General features: G+C 38.5%; 1 protein-coding gene across 1 annotated transcript in view; it reads left to right on the forward strand.

Moving 5' to 3' along the window:
* Window positions 1-16,894, forward strand: part of GREB1L (growth regulation by estrogen in breast cancer-like) — a 177,248-nt gene that overhangs the window by 32,767 nt on the left and 127,587 nt on the right. Inside the window, exons 5-6 of the mRNA XM_011996346.1 lie at window positions 10,395-10,571; window positions 15,825-16,001. Of these exons, the coding sequence (XP_011851736.1) occupies window positions 10,395-10,571; window positions 15,825-16,001 (354 nt within the window). The remainder of the gene's footprint in view (window positions 1-10,394; window positions 10,572-15,824; window positions 16,002-16,894) is intronic.

A 16,894-nucleotide genomic window follows, 5' to 3' on the forward strand; every position in this document is an offset into this window, starting at 1 on the left:
TCCCAGGTTCACGCCATTCTCCTGCCTCAGCCTCCCGAGTAGCTGGGACTGCAGGCGTCCGCCACCATGCCTGGTTACTTTTTTATGTATTTTTAGTAGAGACAGGGTTTCACCGTGTTAGTCAGGATGGTCTTGATCTCCTGACCTTGTGATCCGCCTGCCTCGGCCTCCCAAAGCACTGGGATTACAGGCGTGAGCCACCGCGCCTGGCCAGTAGCTCTTTCAATTGGACTCATTTTAAGATAGTTCTAAGAGCCCTCTTACTCAAAGGGAGAACAGTTCTGAAATTTCTGAAATTTTCCTTACGAAAATGGCAATGAAATAGGGCAATATACTGCCTGGACTTATTTAAGCATACCACCTTCCCTTCATGGGAAATCCTCTATTTACTTAAGGCTCAAAGAAAGGTAAAGCTATTTTTAGAGGCAATTTAGATAAGCAAATACTTAACACCTGATGGGCTGCTGGGGTTTACCATTCAGATGTAAATTTTGGTTGCTAATTTCTTATGTAAATTATTGGAATAGTGTAGGTTCCTACCCTGCTGGGAGGCAGTTGATTGTCCAGAGTTAAGGACAACCAAATTTTAGGCCTCCAAATACTGCTTTGATTACTTTAGCTTGTGTTTATAGCTGTTTCTGTAAACTTTTCCCTTTGCCCCCTTTTAGTTTACTCTGTAACCTTCAAGTTGGAGATAATTGGAGAATGCAAATCTGTTTCTGTGAAGTGAAATCTTCAGCTGTTTTCTTAAAGAATTGCAGATGAAGTTTATAAAGAAGACCTATCTACTGTTATTCCTTTTTTAAAAAATTAAAATTGTTTGCTCTGCAAGAGGCTTGGTTTTAGAGCAACATTTCAGTGTTGTCTTCAGAAAGTGAAATTATTTCAAGGGCAGATTTGTCAAATAAATTATTTGTATGCCCGTTATCACTAACTTATGTTTCTTTGCTTGTAGACTATAAACAGGCTTAGAGTCTTCCTTAGGATACTCTTAACCAGATCTTCTTATAGCCTCTAAAAGAAAGATCACATCGGTCCCTTAGAATTATTTAGATGTAATTCAGAATTACGCTGTTGTGGAGTCCTAAGGTTTTGTTTTGTTTTTCATTTAGTTGAAGGTTTTAATTGAGATTTAATATTTGATGTTTATTAGACTAGTAATCAGACATATTTCTTGTAGTGGAACTACCTGTCACACCGGATATCTGTCACACTGGATATTGGGATCCTGTAAGTCTTGAGATAGAATATTTCATAGATTTTGTTTTTAGCTCTCCACTCTTTTTTACAGACGTATGCAGCTTATTTTCCATCTGAAAAAGCTAAATTAAATATTGCTCTTTGCATAATGTTTTTATTGTCATAGTGATCCCTGATGCTATATTTTGTATATCATTAGCTGATCTGAATCCAAGCAATGAGGATTTGGAGGAAACAGTAAATAGATATATACTTTACAGCAATAGACCAGACCCTTGGCAGGCGAACTTATTCTTAGAATAACTACAGACTGAATTCATAAACTTTTGCTTGACTTAATGAGCATTTTTGACCTTGAGTTGATTTCTTCTGGACCCTGTTTTCTAGACTCAGCCCTGCTGTGCCTTTCTTTCCTAGTCTCTTCTTAATTAAATAGCCTGTATGGCTTGTGTTGGCAAATAGCTATGTGGTAAAAGATAAAATAGGACTATTTTATTTTATTTTTGAAGAACAGCTTTAAATTTGTGAAAATTAAGAAAATAGTAGTTTCTATATATCCTCACACAGTTTGCCCTATTATTAATATGTTAGTATAGTACGTTTGCTACAATTAATGAACCAATATTGATTTTTTTTGTTAATTTTAATAACAACTAAAGTCCACAGTTTATTTGAGTTCCTTGGCTTTTTCCTAATATTCTTTTCCTGTTTCAGTGTCCCATCCAGGATATGGCATCAGATTTAATTGCTATGTCTCCTTAGGTGCCTTTTGACTATGACAGTTTCTCAGACTTTCCTTGTTTTTGATGACCTTGACCATTTGGGGAGTATTAGGCATATTTGTAGGAGATCCCCCTGTTGGAATTCATTTGATGTTTTTCTCCTTATGAGATTGGGGTTATGGGATCTGGGGAGGAAGATCACAGGGGTCAATTTTTATCATATTCCTTAAATTTTTACATATTATTTCAAGGGTACATACTATCAACATGATTTATCACTATTGCTGTTAACTTTGGTCACCTGGCTGAGGGGCTGAAGGAGTGTTATCTCCACTCTCCTTCCACTGCATACTGTGTAAGGAATCCCCAGATCACACTTAAGGAGCAGGGAGTTACACTCCACATCCTTGAGAGCAGACTATGTAAATTATTTGAAATTCTACTGCATGGGAATTCATCTCTTCTCTCCCATTTATTGATGGGTTCATTCATTTATTTATGTCATTATGGCCATAAATGCCTACATTTATTTTATGTTTATAATCTAATACTAACTTATTTTGTTGCTCAAATTGTTCAGTTTTGGACATTGGGAGCTCTCAGTTGGTTCTCGTACCACTGTTACAAACCCCCATCATTATGGTGTGGGTTTTTTTTTTTTTTTTTTCCATCAAATAGGACATTTTCTCTTTTCATTGGCACAGGTACCTCTTGACTTTTTTTTTTTTTTTTTTAGGTGAAGGAGGCTAGAAACACACCTCTCATAGAATACAGTAATTGTTTAATAATTATTGCTTTTCACCTCTAGGTGTCCTCATATCATAAGTGGGAAAACCCTCAAAGATTGGAAAACTATTTGTGTGGATTGTGTGGTTTTCATTTTGCCACAGAAATTGCTCTGAAATAATCTCTCTTCCCTAGAAAATCCTGCTTTCCTCAGGCCTTCTCCACACTAACTGTGCCTTCTCTACTCTATCCCTCTTTAGCCCAGAAACAAAATTGTAACTTTTCCCCGTTAGTCTCCCTTTTGCAATGTATTGCTTGAGAAATCTCAGCAGAAATGTCAGTCTGTGAGCATGGATTACTTTTGCAGCTTGTCAAAACTTTAATTTTAAGGACTCATTAGCAAGGATGAAATAGGTGAATGCCGACACAGTCAATGGCCGGCAGGGGCTGGTGTATCAAATGATACTCAGAAATCAATCTCAAAAGGCCACAGGGAAGGCAAGTGATAGGACCCAGCAAAAGTAGATAAGGAAGAAGTTATAGGAGAGTTCGCCATCAGACTAGAGGAGGAGGGCGAAACAGTATACAGTCATGTGCCAAATAACACCATTTCGGTCAATGACTGACTGCATATACGACGTTGGTTGGTTCCAAAGCTGAAAAATGTCTGTTGCCTGATGACATTGTAGCTATTGTAAAGTAGTGCAGTGCATCACTCATGTGTTTGTGGTGTTGCTGACGTAAAGAAACCTACTGCACTGCCAGTCATATAAAAGTATAGCACATGCAATTAGGTATACCACATGATATTAGGTAATAAATGACTGTGTTATTTCAGAGTGTACTCCTGCTACTTATTTTAAAAAAAAAAAAAAAGTTTACTGTGAAACAGCCTCAGGCAGGTCCTTCTGGAGGTATTCCGGAAGATGGCGTTATTATCATAGGAGATGACCCTCCAAGCATGTTATTGCCCTAAAGACCTTCCAGTGGGACAAGATACAGAGGTGGAAGACACTGATCTTGATGATTCTGACCCTGTGTAGGCCTAGGCTAATGTCTGTATTTGTGCCTCAGTTTTTAACAAAAAAGTTTTTTTGTTGTTGTGTTTTGTTTTGTTTTTGAGACGGAGTCTCGCTCTGTCGCCAGACTGGAGTGCAGTGGCGCAATCTCAGCTCACTGCGATCTCCGCCTCCTGGGTTCAAGTGATTCTCCTGCCTCAGCCTCCTGAGTAGCTGGGACTATAGGCGCCCACCACCATGCCCAGCTAGTTTTTGTAATTTTAGTGGAGCTGGGGTTTCACCATGTTGGCCAGGATGGTCTCGATCTCTTGACCTTGTGGTCCACCCGCCTTGGCCTCCCAAAGTGCTGGGATTACAGGCGCGAGCCACTATGCCTGGCCAACAAAAAAGTTTAAAAAGTTTAAAAAAAAAAAAAAGTAATACAAAAAAGCCTCATAGAATAATGATACAAGAAAGAAAATGTTTTTATACAGCTATACAATGTGTTTGTGTTTTAAGTGTTACTATGAATAAAAAGATTTTTAGAAGTTAAAAAGGTTATAAAGTTAAAAAGTTACAGTAAGCTAAGGTTAATTTATTATTGAAGAAAAAAAATTTTAGTAAATTTTGTGTAGCCTAAGGGTACAGTGTTTATAAAGTGTACAGTAATGTCCTAGGCCTTCACATTCACTCATTACTCACTCACTGACTCACCCAGAGCAACTTCCAGTCCTGCAAGCTCTGTTTTAAGTGCCTTGTACAGGTGTGTTTTTTTTTTATCTTTTATATCATATTTTCGCTGTGCCTTTTCTATGTTTACATATGTTTAGATACACAAATACTTAACCATTGTGTTACAACTGCCAATAGTACTCAGTACAATAGGATGCTATCCAGGTTTGTAGCCTAGGGGCAATAGGCTATACCATCTAGCCTACATGTGTGGTAGGCTCTACCATCTGGGTGTGTGAAAGTACACGCTATGATGTTCACACAACAAAATCGCCTCTTAGAATGCATCCATGTGGTTAAGTGATGAATGACTGTATATGAGTCAGGGAGGTGTTAATGAGGTCGAAGGAGCAGTTAATTTGGAGTTAAGAGACCTGGGTTCTCTATCTACTATTTCTGGTGGCTGAGTATTTGGCCTTGGGCCACTTTCTTAGTCTCTTGGGGCCCTTCTTTCATTTACATATCAAAGAGATTAGAACAGATCTGTGTTCCTCAATCTTTGACTCACAAATGTCTCCTATAATAATGTGTAATCTTTTGAATGCAGATATTTAAAAACTAATTCTGTCATTACACAGCATGTGATAAGGACTTGATTTTAAATAGTATTTATTTTAGATTGGTTTGTTTATTTATTTATTTATTATTTATTTATTTATTTATTTTGAGACAGAGTTTCACTCTTGTTGCCCAGGCTGGAGTGTAATGGTGCAAATCTCGGCTCACTGCCTCCTGGGTTCAAGCAGTTCTCCTGCCTCAGCCTCCCGAGTGGCTAGGACTACAGGTCCATGCCACCACGCCGAACTAATGTTTGTATTTTTAGTAGAGACAGCCGTGTTGGCCAGGCTGGACTCAAACTCCTGACCTCAGGTGATCCACTCACCTCAGCTTCCCAAAGTGTTGGGATTACAGGCATGAGCCACTGCACCCTGCCTACCTAGGTCAGTTTATTAATATACTGTTTGATATTCATGCTGTACAAGAAAGATTATCTACATTTGCTATTCAATAATTACTGATTAACTTACTTTAAATTTGTTGTGTAAGAAAAAGCATGTTTTGTTGACAAATTTAAAAATAAAGTGTAGGCCGGGCGCGGTGGCTCAAGCCTGTAATCCCAGCACTTTGGGAGGCTGAGACGGGCGGATCACAAGGTCAGGAGATCGAGACCATCCTGGCTAACACGGTGAAACCCCGTCTCTACTAAAAAATACAAAAAACTAGCCGGGCGGGGTGGCGGGCGCCTGTAGTCCCAGCTACTTGGGAGGCTGAGGCAGGAGAATGGCATAAACCCGGGAGGCGGAGCTTGCAGTGAGCTGAGATCCGGCCACTGCACTCCGGCCCGGGCAACAGAGCCAGACTCTGTCTCAGAAAAAAAAAACCAAAAACAAACAAACAAACAAACAAAAATAAACTATTATATTTGTTTTGAGGAGGATGAGAGGAGCTAAATGTATTTAAATGTTTTACAGCATTAAAAAAAGTCAAAATCTACTTTTAATGCCTAAATTTTGGAAATTCTACATTTTACGGTTAAAGGGTATAGTGGTTTATAGTTTTTGCATTTTTGTTCTATGTGATGGAAAAGTTGTAGGCTGCTGTTTGTAGGTAACTGCTGATAGAGTTGAAAGAGGCAGTGTTTTCTTCCTCGTGTATTAAAAGCCAAATTGGATTATAATCGCTAAATTTTTACCTTTTTAACATTTGTTTTTTGATGTCCTGGAAAAACATATTGCTTCATTTTATACAATCTTTTAATTTGTTGAGTGAGTGTGGTGAATGAATTTAACTTTTGTATCTACCAAAGAGCTTTTAAAAGTACAGTTTCCCTGAAAATATGTTCCCCCAAAAAGCAAATTTAGGCACATTTATAAAATTTCTTTTTTTGTGTTATTAACACAGAAAGTTTCCTGAGCTTCCCATCTTTAACCAACAGCCTGTTCTGTGTATAAGTTAAGGAATATGTCAGTACATATGACTGAAAATGAAAACAATCTGAACTCGTATAGTCAAAACCACACAATGATATGGGGTTTGACTGAGTGAATTGTGAGCTCACTCAGCTGGTTTCCATTAACCCTACATGTGTTAGATGAAAGGCCCTTAGAACATTCTGTTTTAAAAGTAGGATACTTACACTAATTATTTATTCATTTTTAGAAGTTGATAATGATGTCTATTTAAATTTCACTTACTATTCCCAAGTATCTTGGAACATTTTTTATGAATCCCTGGGACTTCACCACTTATATTGAGAAATGCTTTATTAGATGATCTTGAGGTTCCATATAACATAATTTGCAAATTGATACAGACTTGTGGTTCCATCTGGTATACTTTTTCTAATACAGAGTGAGTCAACATTGTAGAAAGATTGTATTACTACTTCTCAGTGACAGAGATAGCTCCCCAAGCATCCTGCTTTCCATTAATAGGCCAATCATGAACTAGGTTTATGTCTGTAAACCTAGGTTTACTGTCTATATGCAAATTAGTAACTTATTTGATTAAAATAAATTAGCGTTCCTTTTGGTACTTTAATATGACTCCTAGATTTAGTATTTTAGAATTTGATGAAAAAGTCTGTGTTCACCCGTCACAGTTTTAGCACTGTATTGTAATTATTCTTAGCTTCTCTTTTGCCAAGTTAAATAGTATGCTTTTTGTCTGTTTTCACGGTGGCAAATTTCCTCTGTCTTACATCCTGAGCATTACAGAACTCTTTGTGTAACCTTGGACAAGTTTCCTAATCTTTATGAGCCTCAGTTTCTCCATCTATGAAAAGGAGATAGTACCAGTCTTGAGTGTTGAGAGGACTGAATAAGATAATCTATATAGTATTTAGCATTGTGCCTGGCTATGGCGAGTGCTCCGTAAGTTTTAGCTGCCATCATCATCATCATCAATTCCCAACTTCCAAACCTGTGAGCCTGTTCCTTAATAGAGGTGGGTGGGCACAGCAATTTTATTTTCCTATGGGTTCCATGTATCAAATAGGCTTCAAAAAATGTTTGTAAACTAAGTAATATGACCCACATATTTAATGACTATTTTCCAGATCAATATAAATGATATTTTGAACAAATGCAGATTCATTTAAAATTGCTGAAGAAGTCATAAGTTTTTGTATTTTTTCTTAATTCATGAATTTTTAGAGTTAAATTGACTTTTAGAGCTTAAATTCACTTTTGTTAATGTTAAAAAGGGTTCTATAAGCTTGAAATGATTGAGCTCTGTAGTCCTGATAATTTTATTCTTCTACTGTCTTTTCCCACTTCTATTAGGCTTGTTTTTGAGGTTTGATGACCCAAACTATACGGTAAATTTAATATGCCCCACCACTTCATGTTTTTCTTTCAATTTTAATTTTAATTTTTTTTCTTTAAAAAAAAAAATTTAGACAGGGTCTTGCTCTGTTGCCCAGGCTGGAGTACAATGGCACAATCCTGGCTTCACTGCAACCTCTGCCTCCCTGGGTCAAGGGATGCTCCCATCTTAACTGCCCAGGTAGCTGGGATTACAAGTGCTCACCACCAGGCCCGACTAATTTTTGTATTTTTTTTGTAGAGATGAGATTTTACCACGTTGCCCAGACTGGTTTTGAACTCCTGGACCCAAGCAATCTGCCCTCCTGGGCCTCCGAGAGTGCTGGGATTACAGGCGTGAGCCACTGCACCTGGCCTCATCCAATGTTTTGATGGTGTTTTCTTTTTTATTTCTCATGCCAGTAACTGATGGCATTCAATGATTTTTGACACTTGGTTAATATCATAACATGAATTGATGCTAGGAGAATCTAGCATGGTTTTTCCCTATTTTGTATTGGGCAATGATAATGGTGCTTTCCTAGGGTTTGTGTATGGAAAGGTAGGTGTCCTCCTTGCTTCCAAAATTTTCTGAAATAGCATTTTCAGAAAATGGAAACAGGAAAATAGCATTTCCTGTTCTTGAGAGCAAGTTTCACGCTGTTGCCCAGACTGGAGTGCAATGATGCGATCTCGGCTCACTGCAACCTCTGCCTCCCTGGTTCAAGTGATTCTCCTGCCTCGGCCTCCCAAGTAACTGGGATTACATGCATGTGCCACCATGCCCGGCTAATTCTCTTTTGTTGTTGTTGTTGTTGTTTGTTTATTTTTTGAGACAGAGTCTCACTCTATCGCCCAGGCTGGAGTGCAGTGGCATGATCTGGGCTCACTGCAAGCTCTGTCTCTACAGGTGCCCGCCACCACAACTGGCTAAGTTTTTGTATTTTTAGTAGAGATGGGGTTTTACCATGTTAGCCAAGATGGCCTCCATCTCCTGACCTCATGATCCACCCGCTTCTGCCTCCCAAAGTGCTGGGATTACAAGTGTGAGCCACCGCACCTGGCTTTTTTTTTTTTGTATTTTTAATAGAGACAGGGTTTCACCATGTGGACCAGGCTGGTCTTGAACCCCAACCTCAAGTGATCCGCCCACCTCAGCCTCCCAAAGTGCTGGGATTACAGGTGTGAGCCACTGCACCTGGCCTGAAATAGCATTTATTATACTTTCATTCAGCCTCTCTTGGTTGCAAATGACAGAAACCCAACTGAAAATGGCTTAGGTAAAATGAAGACATGACTGAAAGAGTTCCAAAGAAAAGGTTTCACGGCCAAACCTTGGGAAAGGCAGATACAGCAGGCTCAGGGATTCAGACACCTCCAGAACAATCTTTCAGCCTCCTGCCCATGGTGACGGAGTTCCCTCCCAGGTCAAGGAACAGGGCTGGCACTAAGCAGACTGAACCATGCTCTCCTTGGCTCCATGTTCAGATTTTCTAGGGAACAGGCTTTGATGGGCCCTGTTTATGTCATGCGTCTACCCTTGGACCAATCAACTATGGCCAGAAAGTTGGGCTATCAAAGTGGCCCAGCTGGATCAGGTCCTAGCTCCACATCAGTTTGAAGTGTCACAACTCCCTGAGGAAGTCACATGATTAGAGTACAGACAGAATCATTCCCCAGAAGATTTGTAGCAGAACTGTAGCTGTTCCCTGTAACACTGTCTGTGATTCTTGGTTCCTTATACATTCTTCCAGTTAACTGCAATGTGAGTTCTTGGAGGAAGACATATTTTGTTCAATTCTGTATCTCCTGGTCTCGGACAGCATTTGTTGTAAATGTTTGTTTTATAAATGATGAACAGATGAATTCATAGAATACATTATGATATACAAAGTGGTTATGTAAGATTTTGTCGCAACTTGTCATGTCATATCATGGTAAAAAGTGAAATGTAACAGTTTTGGCCCGTTCATCTAGGAGCCACAAAATTCTGAACTTCAGTCTCTTCCTCTGTGAAATAAAGAGTATCTATTCTGACTCTATCCCCATCTAGAGAAGTGAATTTGCATTGGAAGTAAAATAACCCTATTACATGCACATACAAACTGCATGGTTTTCAAAGTTTGTTGTGTATTTATCATTGCCTCACTTGTGGACCAGACTCACACCTGTAATCCCAGCACTTTGGGAGGGCAAGGTGGGTGGATCACGAGGTCATGTGTTCGAAACCAGCCTGGCCAACATGGTGAAACTCCATCTCTACTAAAAATACAAAAAAAAAAAAAGATTAGCTGGGTGTGGTGGTGCGTGCCTGTAATCTCAGCTACTTGGGAGGCTGAGGCAGGAGAATCGCTTGAACCTGGGAGGCGGAGGTTGCAGTGAGCTGAGATCCCACCATTGCACTCCAGCCTGGGCAGCAGGGCGAGACTCTGTCTCGAAAAAAAAAAGAAAAAAGAAAAGAAAAAGAAAATATGAAGTCGTCACTTTGGAGTGAAGCAGAGGGTAATATTTCCTTTCAGTGTCTTTTCAGCTTTGTTCAGAAGGCCACACTTGATAGATTTGTCTTCTGGTTGGAGTAAAGGGATATAGGGACTTTAATTTAGTGTTTAATAGTGATTCCCACAAGTAAATCTACTCTCCAAATGAGTGATAAGAAGATATAATCTCACTAAACATTTCACTGTGTCCTTTTTTTTAAAACTGGTTTTTAGGTTTTTGTCAAGCAGGAAAGGATTTGCGTTTGGTATCACTGTGTATGGAACAAATTGACATCCCAGCAGGATTCCTCCTGGTGGGGGCCAAGTCTCCCAATCTGCCTGAACACATCCTAGTTTGTGCTGTGGACAAGCGATTTCTACCGGATGATCATGGAAAAAATGCACTTTTAGGTGAGTATTTCATGCTTATAAAATTCCTTTCAATATGAGGGAGTTAAAATACACATTTATTTAAAACAACTGCAGAAATTTTAAAAATATACCAGAGGATTATTTGGGGATTATATAGTTTAGTTCAATTATGATACATTTTTTTCTTTTAGTAACTTTTTTTTTTTTGAGATGGAGTCTTGCTCCATCGCCCAGGCTGGAATGCAGTGATGCAGTCCAGGCTCACTACTACCTCTGCCTCCCAGGTTCAAGTGATTCTCCTGCCTCAGCCTCCCGAGTAGCTGGGACTATAGGCGCATGCCACCACACTCAGCTAATTTTTGTATTTTTGGTAGAGACAAGGCTTCACCATATTGGCCAGAGTGGTCTCAAATCCCTGACCTCGTGATCTGCCTGTCTTGGCCTCCCAAAGTGCTGGGATTACAGGCAGTAACTTCTTAAACATTTATTTTTCTTCCTTCCTTCCTTCCTTCCTTCTCTTCTTTCTTTCTTTTTTTCTGTCTTTCTTTTTTTTTTTTTTTTTTTTTTCAGAGTTTCGCTCTTGTCACCCTGGCTAGAGTACAGTGGCACAATCTCAGCTCACTGCAATCTCTGCTTCCTGGGTTGAAGCGATCCTCCTGCCTCAGCCTCCTGAGTAGCTGGGATTACAGGTGCCCACCATCATGCCCAGCTACTTTTTGTATTTTTAGTAAAGCCAGGATTTCACCATGTTGGCCAGGCTGGTCTCAAACTCCTGACCTCAGATGATCTGCCTGCCTTGGCCTCCCAAAGTGCTGGGATTACAAGCATGAGCCACCACGCCCAGCCTTTTCATTTTTATTAATTCTCAAAACACTTAGCTTAATTAAATGAATTAAATTTTGACCAGACATTTTTAAAAAGCATGCAATTTATCAAAAATTAATATTTTATAAAGAAAAGAGAATTCACTCTCTATAGTCATTGATATCAAGTCAGCTCTGATACTGGACCTGATATCAAGTCAACTCTCAATTATTCATCTGTGGATTATTCACTTTGTAAGTTATTTGTTGTTTTTCCATACCACACATTATTTCTATCTATACTTGTGTGATGTGAATCTCACTTTATATTTAACATTAGTTCACCCAAAATAACTAGGACTATATATCTTTATATTTCTATCTATGTGATATAAAATGTAAATGACTTTATCTCAGAATTATTTTACTTTGTGATATTAGTGTCTGGGCTTTCTCACAACATAGCCTCCCTATATCATAAATAACAGACTTGATTTATGTTATTTTAAATAATTAAAAAGATAGCACATGAGATTTGTTGCTTTTTTACTGCTGCATTTCTCTGCTGTTGTTTTTGTTTCTCAGAATTTGTCTTACTATAGATGAAAATCATGTTTTAGGCACAAATATCAGTGAAAAGGAAAAAGAATAGAGCAGTGAATTCAAATATTGTATTGATCATGATATGTATTTATTTATGTAGTTTGATACATTCTTCCTAGTTATATAGTGTCATCAGAAAGTCTAGCAATACACTGATCAATAAGTGAGCCTGCACACGCTTTATAGAAGTTCCTTAAATTATAGTTTAAGACTTCTCATGGTTCATAGGAAAAGAAATGGTAGTTTTCATTTTTCATAAGGCTCTCATAAAAAAAGAACATTTTCGGCCGGGCACAGTGGCTCACGCCTGTAATCCCAGCATTCTGGGAGGCCGAGGCGGGTGGATCACAAGGTCAGGAGATAGAGACCATCCTGGCTAACACAGTGAAACCCTGTCTCTACTAAAAAAAAAAAAAACAAAAAACATTTTCACTTTTTTTTGTTTAGTGAAATTGAGCAGATGGTTTAATATAGAAGTCTAATGATAAATCTAATATGCTGGACTAAATTAGCAAAGACGATCCAACTACTCGTTTTTTTATTAAGCAGTATTTATTCAAAATGTACTGCATGACAGAAATCACACGAGGCTCTCATGTAGGGACACAACAGTTATAAGACTCAGTCCTATTCCATACAGAGCTTACTACCTAGTAGGCTGTAGTAGAACAACTTCAGAAAACTTTTTAGCATTTGAAAAGCATTATCGTCTCATCTGATGAAACAGTTCAGGCGTGGCTCTGACTGTAGACAATGAAAATCTCTCATAATGCATTTTTTGTTCAATGATTCTTTGTGACTAGAGAATCCTCTTAGAGTATGTCATGCAAAAGACACAGAAAACACCATCAGAATAATAGACTGCATAATCCTTAGAAATTAGGAGTGAGACCAAAGACCATATGCTTTGGAATCAGAACTGTGTTCAAATTCCAGATTTGCCACTTAGTACTTCAAGAACTTCAGCAAGTATTTTAAGAACTTAAAGTTTTAGATTGCTCGTGCATATAATGGGGTCATTAACACCTACCTTGCAGGGTCATAAAGATCAAATGAGATGATGTCCTTAAAGCACCCACCAAGCACAGTGCTTGGAAGATAGTATTTACTCTTCAAATGGCAATTATTTTACTATTGTGTTTATTAAATACTCTTACAGACTTGGAACCTTGCTTACTTTCTCTAGCCTTGTAAGTGGACGTAATTTTTTACTGACCACTTCTCCATGTAAAAGTGCAGTGCAACAGCGAAATGGCAGAAGGTTTTTCTTAAATAAGCACATTGTTGGGATTTTTACGTGTTTGATACTCTATTGTCCAAAAACTAATACCCAACATTTCTTACTTAAAGTGGATGATTTTCATATGCATTAAAATATAGTGGAAAAATGTTTAAGCTTCCGCTATTCTAGAACCCCTGCGGATTCAAATATCAATTTGCCTAAATTTTTATATAAACTATGCAGATTCCAAAGACTATGGGGGAATGATTTAAAAATATATTGATCCAGTTGGTAGTGCATGTGTCCCAAATCTGCCATGCAATTGGAAGACTTGATTGCCAGAAAAACTAAAAGGTGATTTGGCTGAGAGTGGTGTTATTTTTTGTTTTCAATGACAACAAGAACTTCAGGCAGATAAAATCTCCCTTGAAGGAAGGCTAATGCTGAAGCCATACAGAGTTTTTTAAATGGACTGTAGGATTCTAATTCTTTTATGTTGTTAACTTATCATTAATGTGAAGATTCTCTCCTTTGCAGGTTATTCTAACCCATGGCTTTTCTTCCTCTTCACACTCTTGCTTTTCACCTCAGAATAGACAGAGGAAAAGATCAAACTTAACCTCGGTAGTTTGTGAATTCTAATTCTCACACGAATGTTTTCTAAACCACTTGGACCTATCAGTTGAGCCTCATGTTTTGGCACTGTTCTTGATTATTTTGGCTGAAAGGTTCTTGTAGCTTTTTTTCTGTGTTTTGGGTGTGGCATATCTACTTCACAGGTCAGGCAGTTTTCCAGGAAGGTGCGACGGTCAAACCAGAATGTAGTTTCCACAAAGGCAGAGACTTTGTCTGCTTTGTTTCGTGCTAAAAAACCTGGTGCCTGCAACAGTGTCTAGCACATAATACAGTATTTGTTGGATGGATGGATGGATGGATGGATGGATGGATGGATGGATGGATGGATGGGTGGGTGGGTGGGTGGATGGATGGATGGGTGGGTGGATGGATGGTTGGATGGGTGGGTGGATGGATGGATAGATGGATGGATGACTTTGGTGACCTAGGCAGCCACTGGCAACCTTTTTTGCAGGGGGAGGGGCTACTTTTTTAAGGTATTGGACAAATAGATGCTCTCAAATACAATCCATCTCTGAATATATTTTAAGTCATTTATAAAATTATATTGTTTACATGTCTATAAAGTGGCAGTAATAAGTTATTAATTCTGTGTAATCGACCAGAGGTTATGAATCTCTCTTCTTCACCACTGTTTCCCTAGTGTTTAGCAAAATGCCTAGCATATGGGTAGATGCTCAATATATAGTTGTTGACTGAATAATAATAAATTGGACTTCCCATTTATAAATGCTTTGAATTGATGGTTAGCATTCTGAGATTAGGATATTGTGAGATATTCTATCATTAATCCTTGTGGCTTTTCTCTTCTCAATTTATATATCTTTGTTAATTATTAATATCTATCAGGTTAGCTCAGAGGTCTGAAAAGAGTGTATCACTTCATCAGTGAATTTGTTTTCCGTTATTTATGTATAGAAATATTGCCTTTATACAATATGGAATGCCCTTTCTTATTACAACATTTTTGTGCTTTTCATCTATGTCACAGTAAATGTGTTATGTCCTCATCAGACACAACAAGAAGAACCCACTCTTACTGTCTGTTTTTAGTCTGTGTATTAAGAGGGACTGAAAAGTTAATTTTCAATAAAAAAAAGGCATGGCAAAAAAAAAAAAAGGCATGGCTTTTCATCTTCCCAGTTTTCTCTGTTTCTTCTTTTTTCCGTGTCCCCTGTTCTAACCAGGTCACCAACATTTTTGTTTTGTTTAATTTGTCTGAGTGGAATTATTTGGATATTAGATCTAAAGGAATAATAAGCTAGTATGAATAAAGAAGTGTTAGAAAAGGAGAAATGGGAATCTCATGGTACTCCTGTCGGAAAATATAGCTAGATCTCACAGAAACTAGAAGCTGATAGAGCCCTGAATTTGCACATCTGTCCCGTGCTCTGCTCTCCTCTTGGCAGATCAGCTTCCTCTTCATGGTTCTTGGTTCCCATACCCTAGCTTACCTGTGGCTGACGTAACCCTAATTGGGATTCCAATTCTGTAAAACCTTACAAATCCAGGGTCCAGTACCACCTGCCTGACTTTTTGTATTTATTTCAAAATTCCAGGAGAGAGATTCTGACTGTCCCAGACTGGGTCAGATGGTGGGCCACAAGCTCACCAGCTGTGACCATGGAGGCAAGTCTGAGTGGTAGAGAGGGCAGAGAACCAGGTTATCTAAGGAAGGAGTATGTGGGGAAGAAATAATAGACATTCTAGAACCAAGCTTTTTATTATATTATGTGCTCTATTTCCTTAACCATTATCTACTGTATTTATCAACCCTATTTCCTTAACCTTTTAGAGGCTAACCTTTCCTTTCCTTTTAGAGCAGCATTTAAATTATTTCCAGTCTTTCACTGTTACAAAATAACTCTGCTAAAGAAATGTGTACCTGTTTTTTTTCCCTCTGAATTATTTCCTTGAGATTGAGACATTTTTGGATCAAAGAATGTGAACGTTTCTATGTTGTTTAATACATAAAAGTATTGTATCAACTTACAAGGCCATTAGTAACATTGGTTTTCCTCACTTCAGGGTTTTCTGGAAATTGTATCGGCTGTGGAGAAAGAGGATTTCGATATTTCACGGAATTTTCCAACCACATTAACTTGAAGCTCACCACTCAGCCAAAGAAGCAGAAGCACTTAAAGTACTACCTAGTCAGAAGCTCCCAGGGTGTACTGTCTAAGGGACCTCTTATCTGCTGGAAAGGTAGTCAATTTCCAGGAAGAAAAGGGGAGGGAATGGAGATTTTAGAGTGGTGACAAGTGACCCATACAAGATTCGGAGTTCAGGTGGGATACAGATAAACATCTCAAGTTCAGAAGGATATCCAAAAATTTAAAGCCTTCTGGTGTGTTATTTGACTTGCCCCTTACATTTTTAACAGAGACAATTCAAGTGTAGGAAAGTGCATGTCTCTGTATTTGTCTCTTGGGAAGGGGGTACAACTCTCAAGGGGAAAAATGGACTTTTTCTAGCTCTTCCGTCATTTAGAGAGGACCTCAGAGTGACAGCTCCTTGGTTAGATGCCCTTTTGACTGTATTTAATTTCTTTGGAGATTTTCGAACATCTGTATTTTTTTTCTATTTTAACTAGAGCTAAACATACTTAGAATAAACATTTATGTTCTCTTCATAATACCTGGGAAAACACACTATTAAGTTGGCAAAGTGTTATTTCTTATAAATTAGGAAGAACTTAACTTATTTATAGAAATGAATCCAGTTGAAACTTCACATCTTCATGTGCTTGATAGGAATTGACAGAAGTTCTCTTCACTGTGCTAAAGAAAAGAAGTATTTAATTGTTATTCTATTGATCAGTTTCTTAGATGCTGAGATTTTTTTCTCCATATAATAACTATCTTTTTTTTTTTTTGAGATGGAGTCTCGCTCTGTCGCCCAGGCTGGAGTGCAGAGGCACAATCTCGGCTCACTGCAAGCTCCACCTCCCAGGTTCATGCCATTCTCCTGCATCAGCCTGCCGAGTAGCTGGGACTACAGGCGCCCGCCACCACGCCCAGCTAATTTTTTGTATTTTTAGTAGAGACGGGGTTTCACCATGTTAGCCAGGATGGTCTCAATCTCCTGACCTTGTGATA

This window comes from Mandrillus leucophaeus, unplaced genomic scaffold (genome assembly GCF_000951045.1).
Source record: "Mandrillus leucophaeus isolate KB7577 unplaced genomic scaffold, Mleu.le_1.0 Scaffold51, whole genome shotgun sequence".
Lineage (NCBI taxonomy): Eukaryota > Metazoa > Chordata > Mammalia > Primates > Cercopithecidae > Mandrillus > Mandrillus leucophaeus.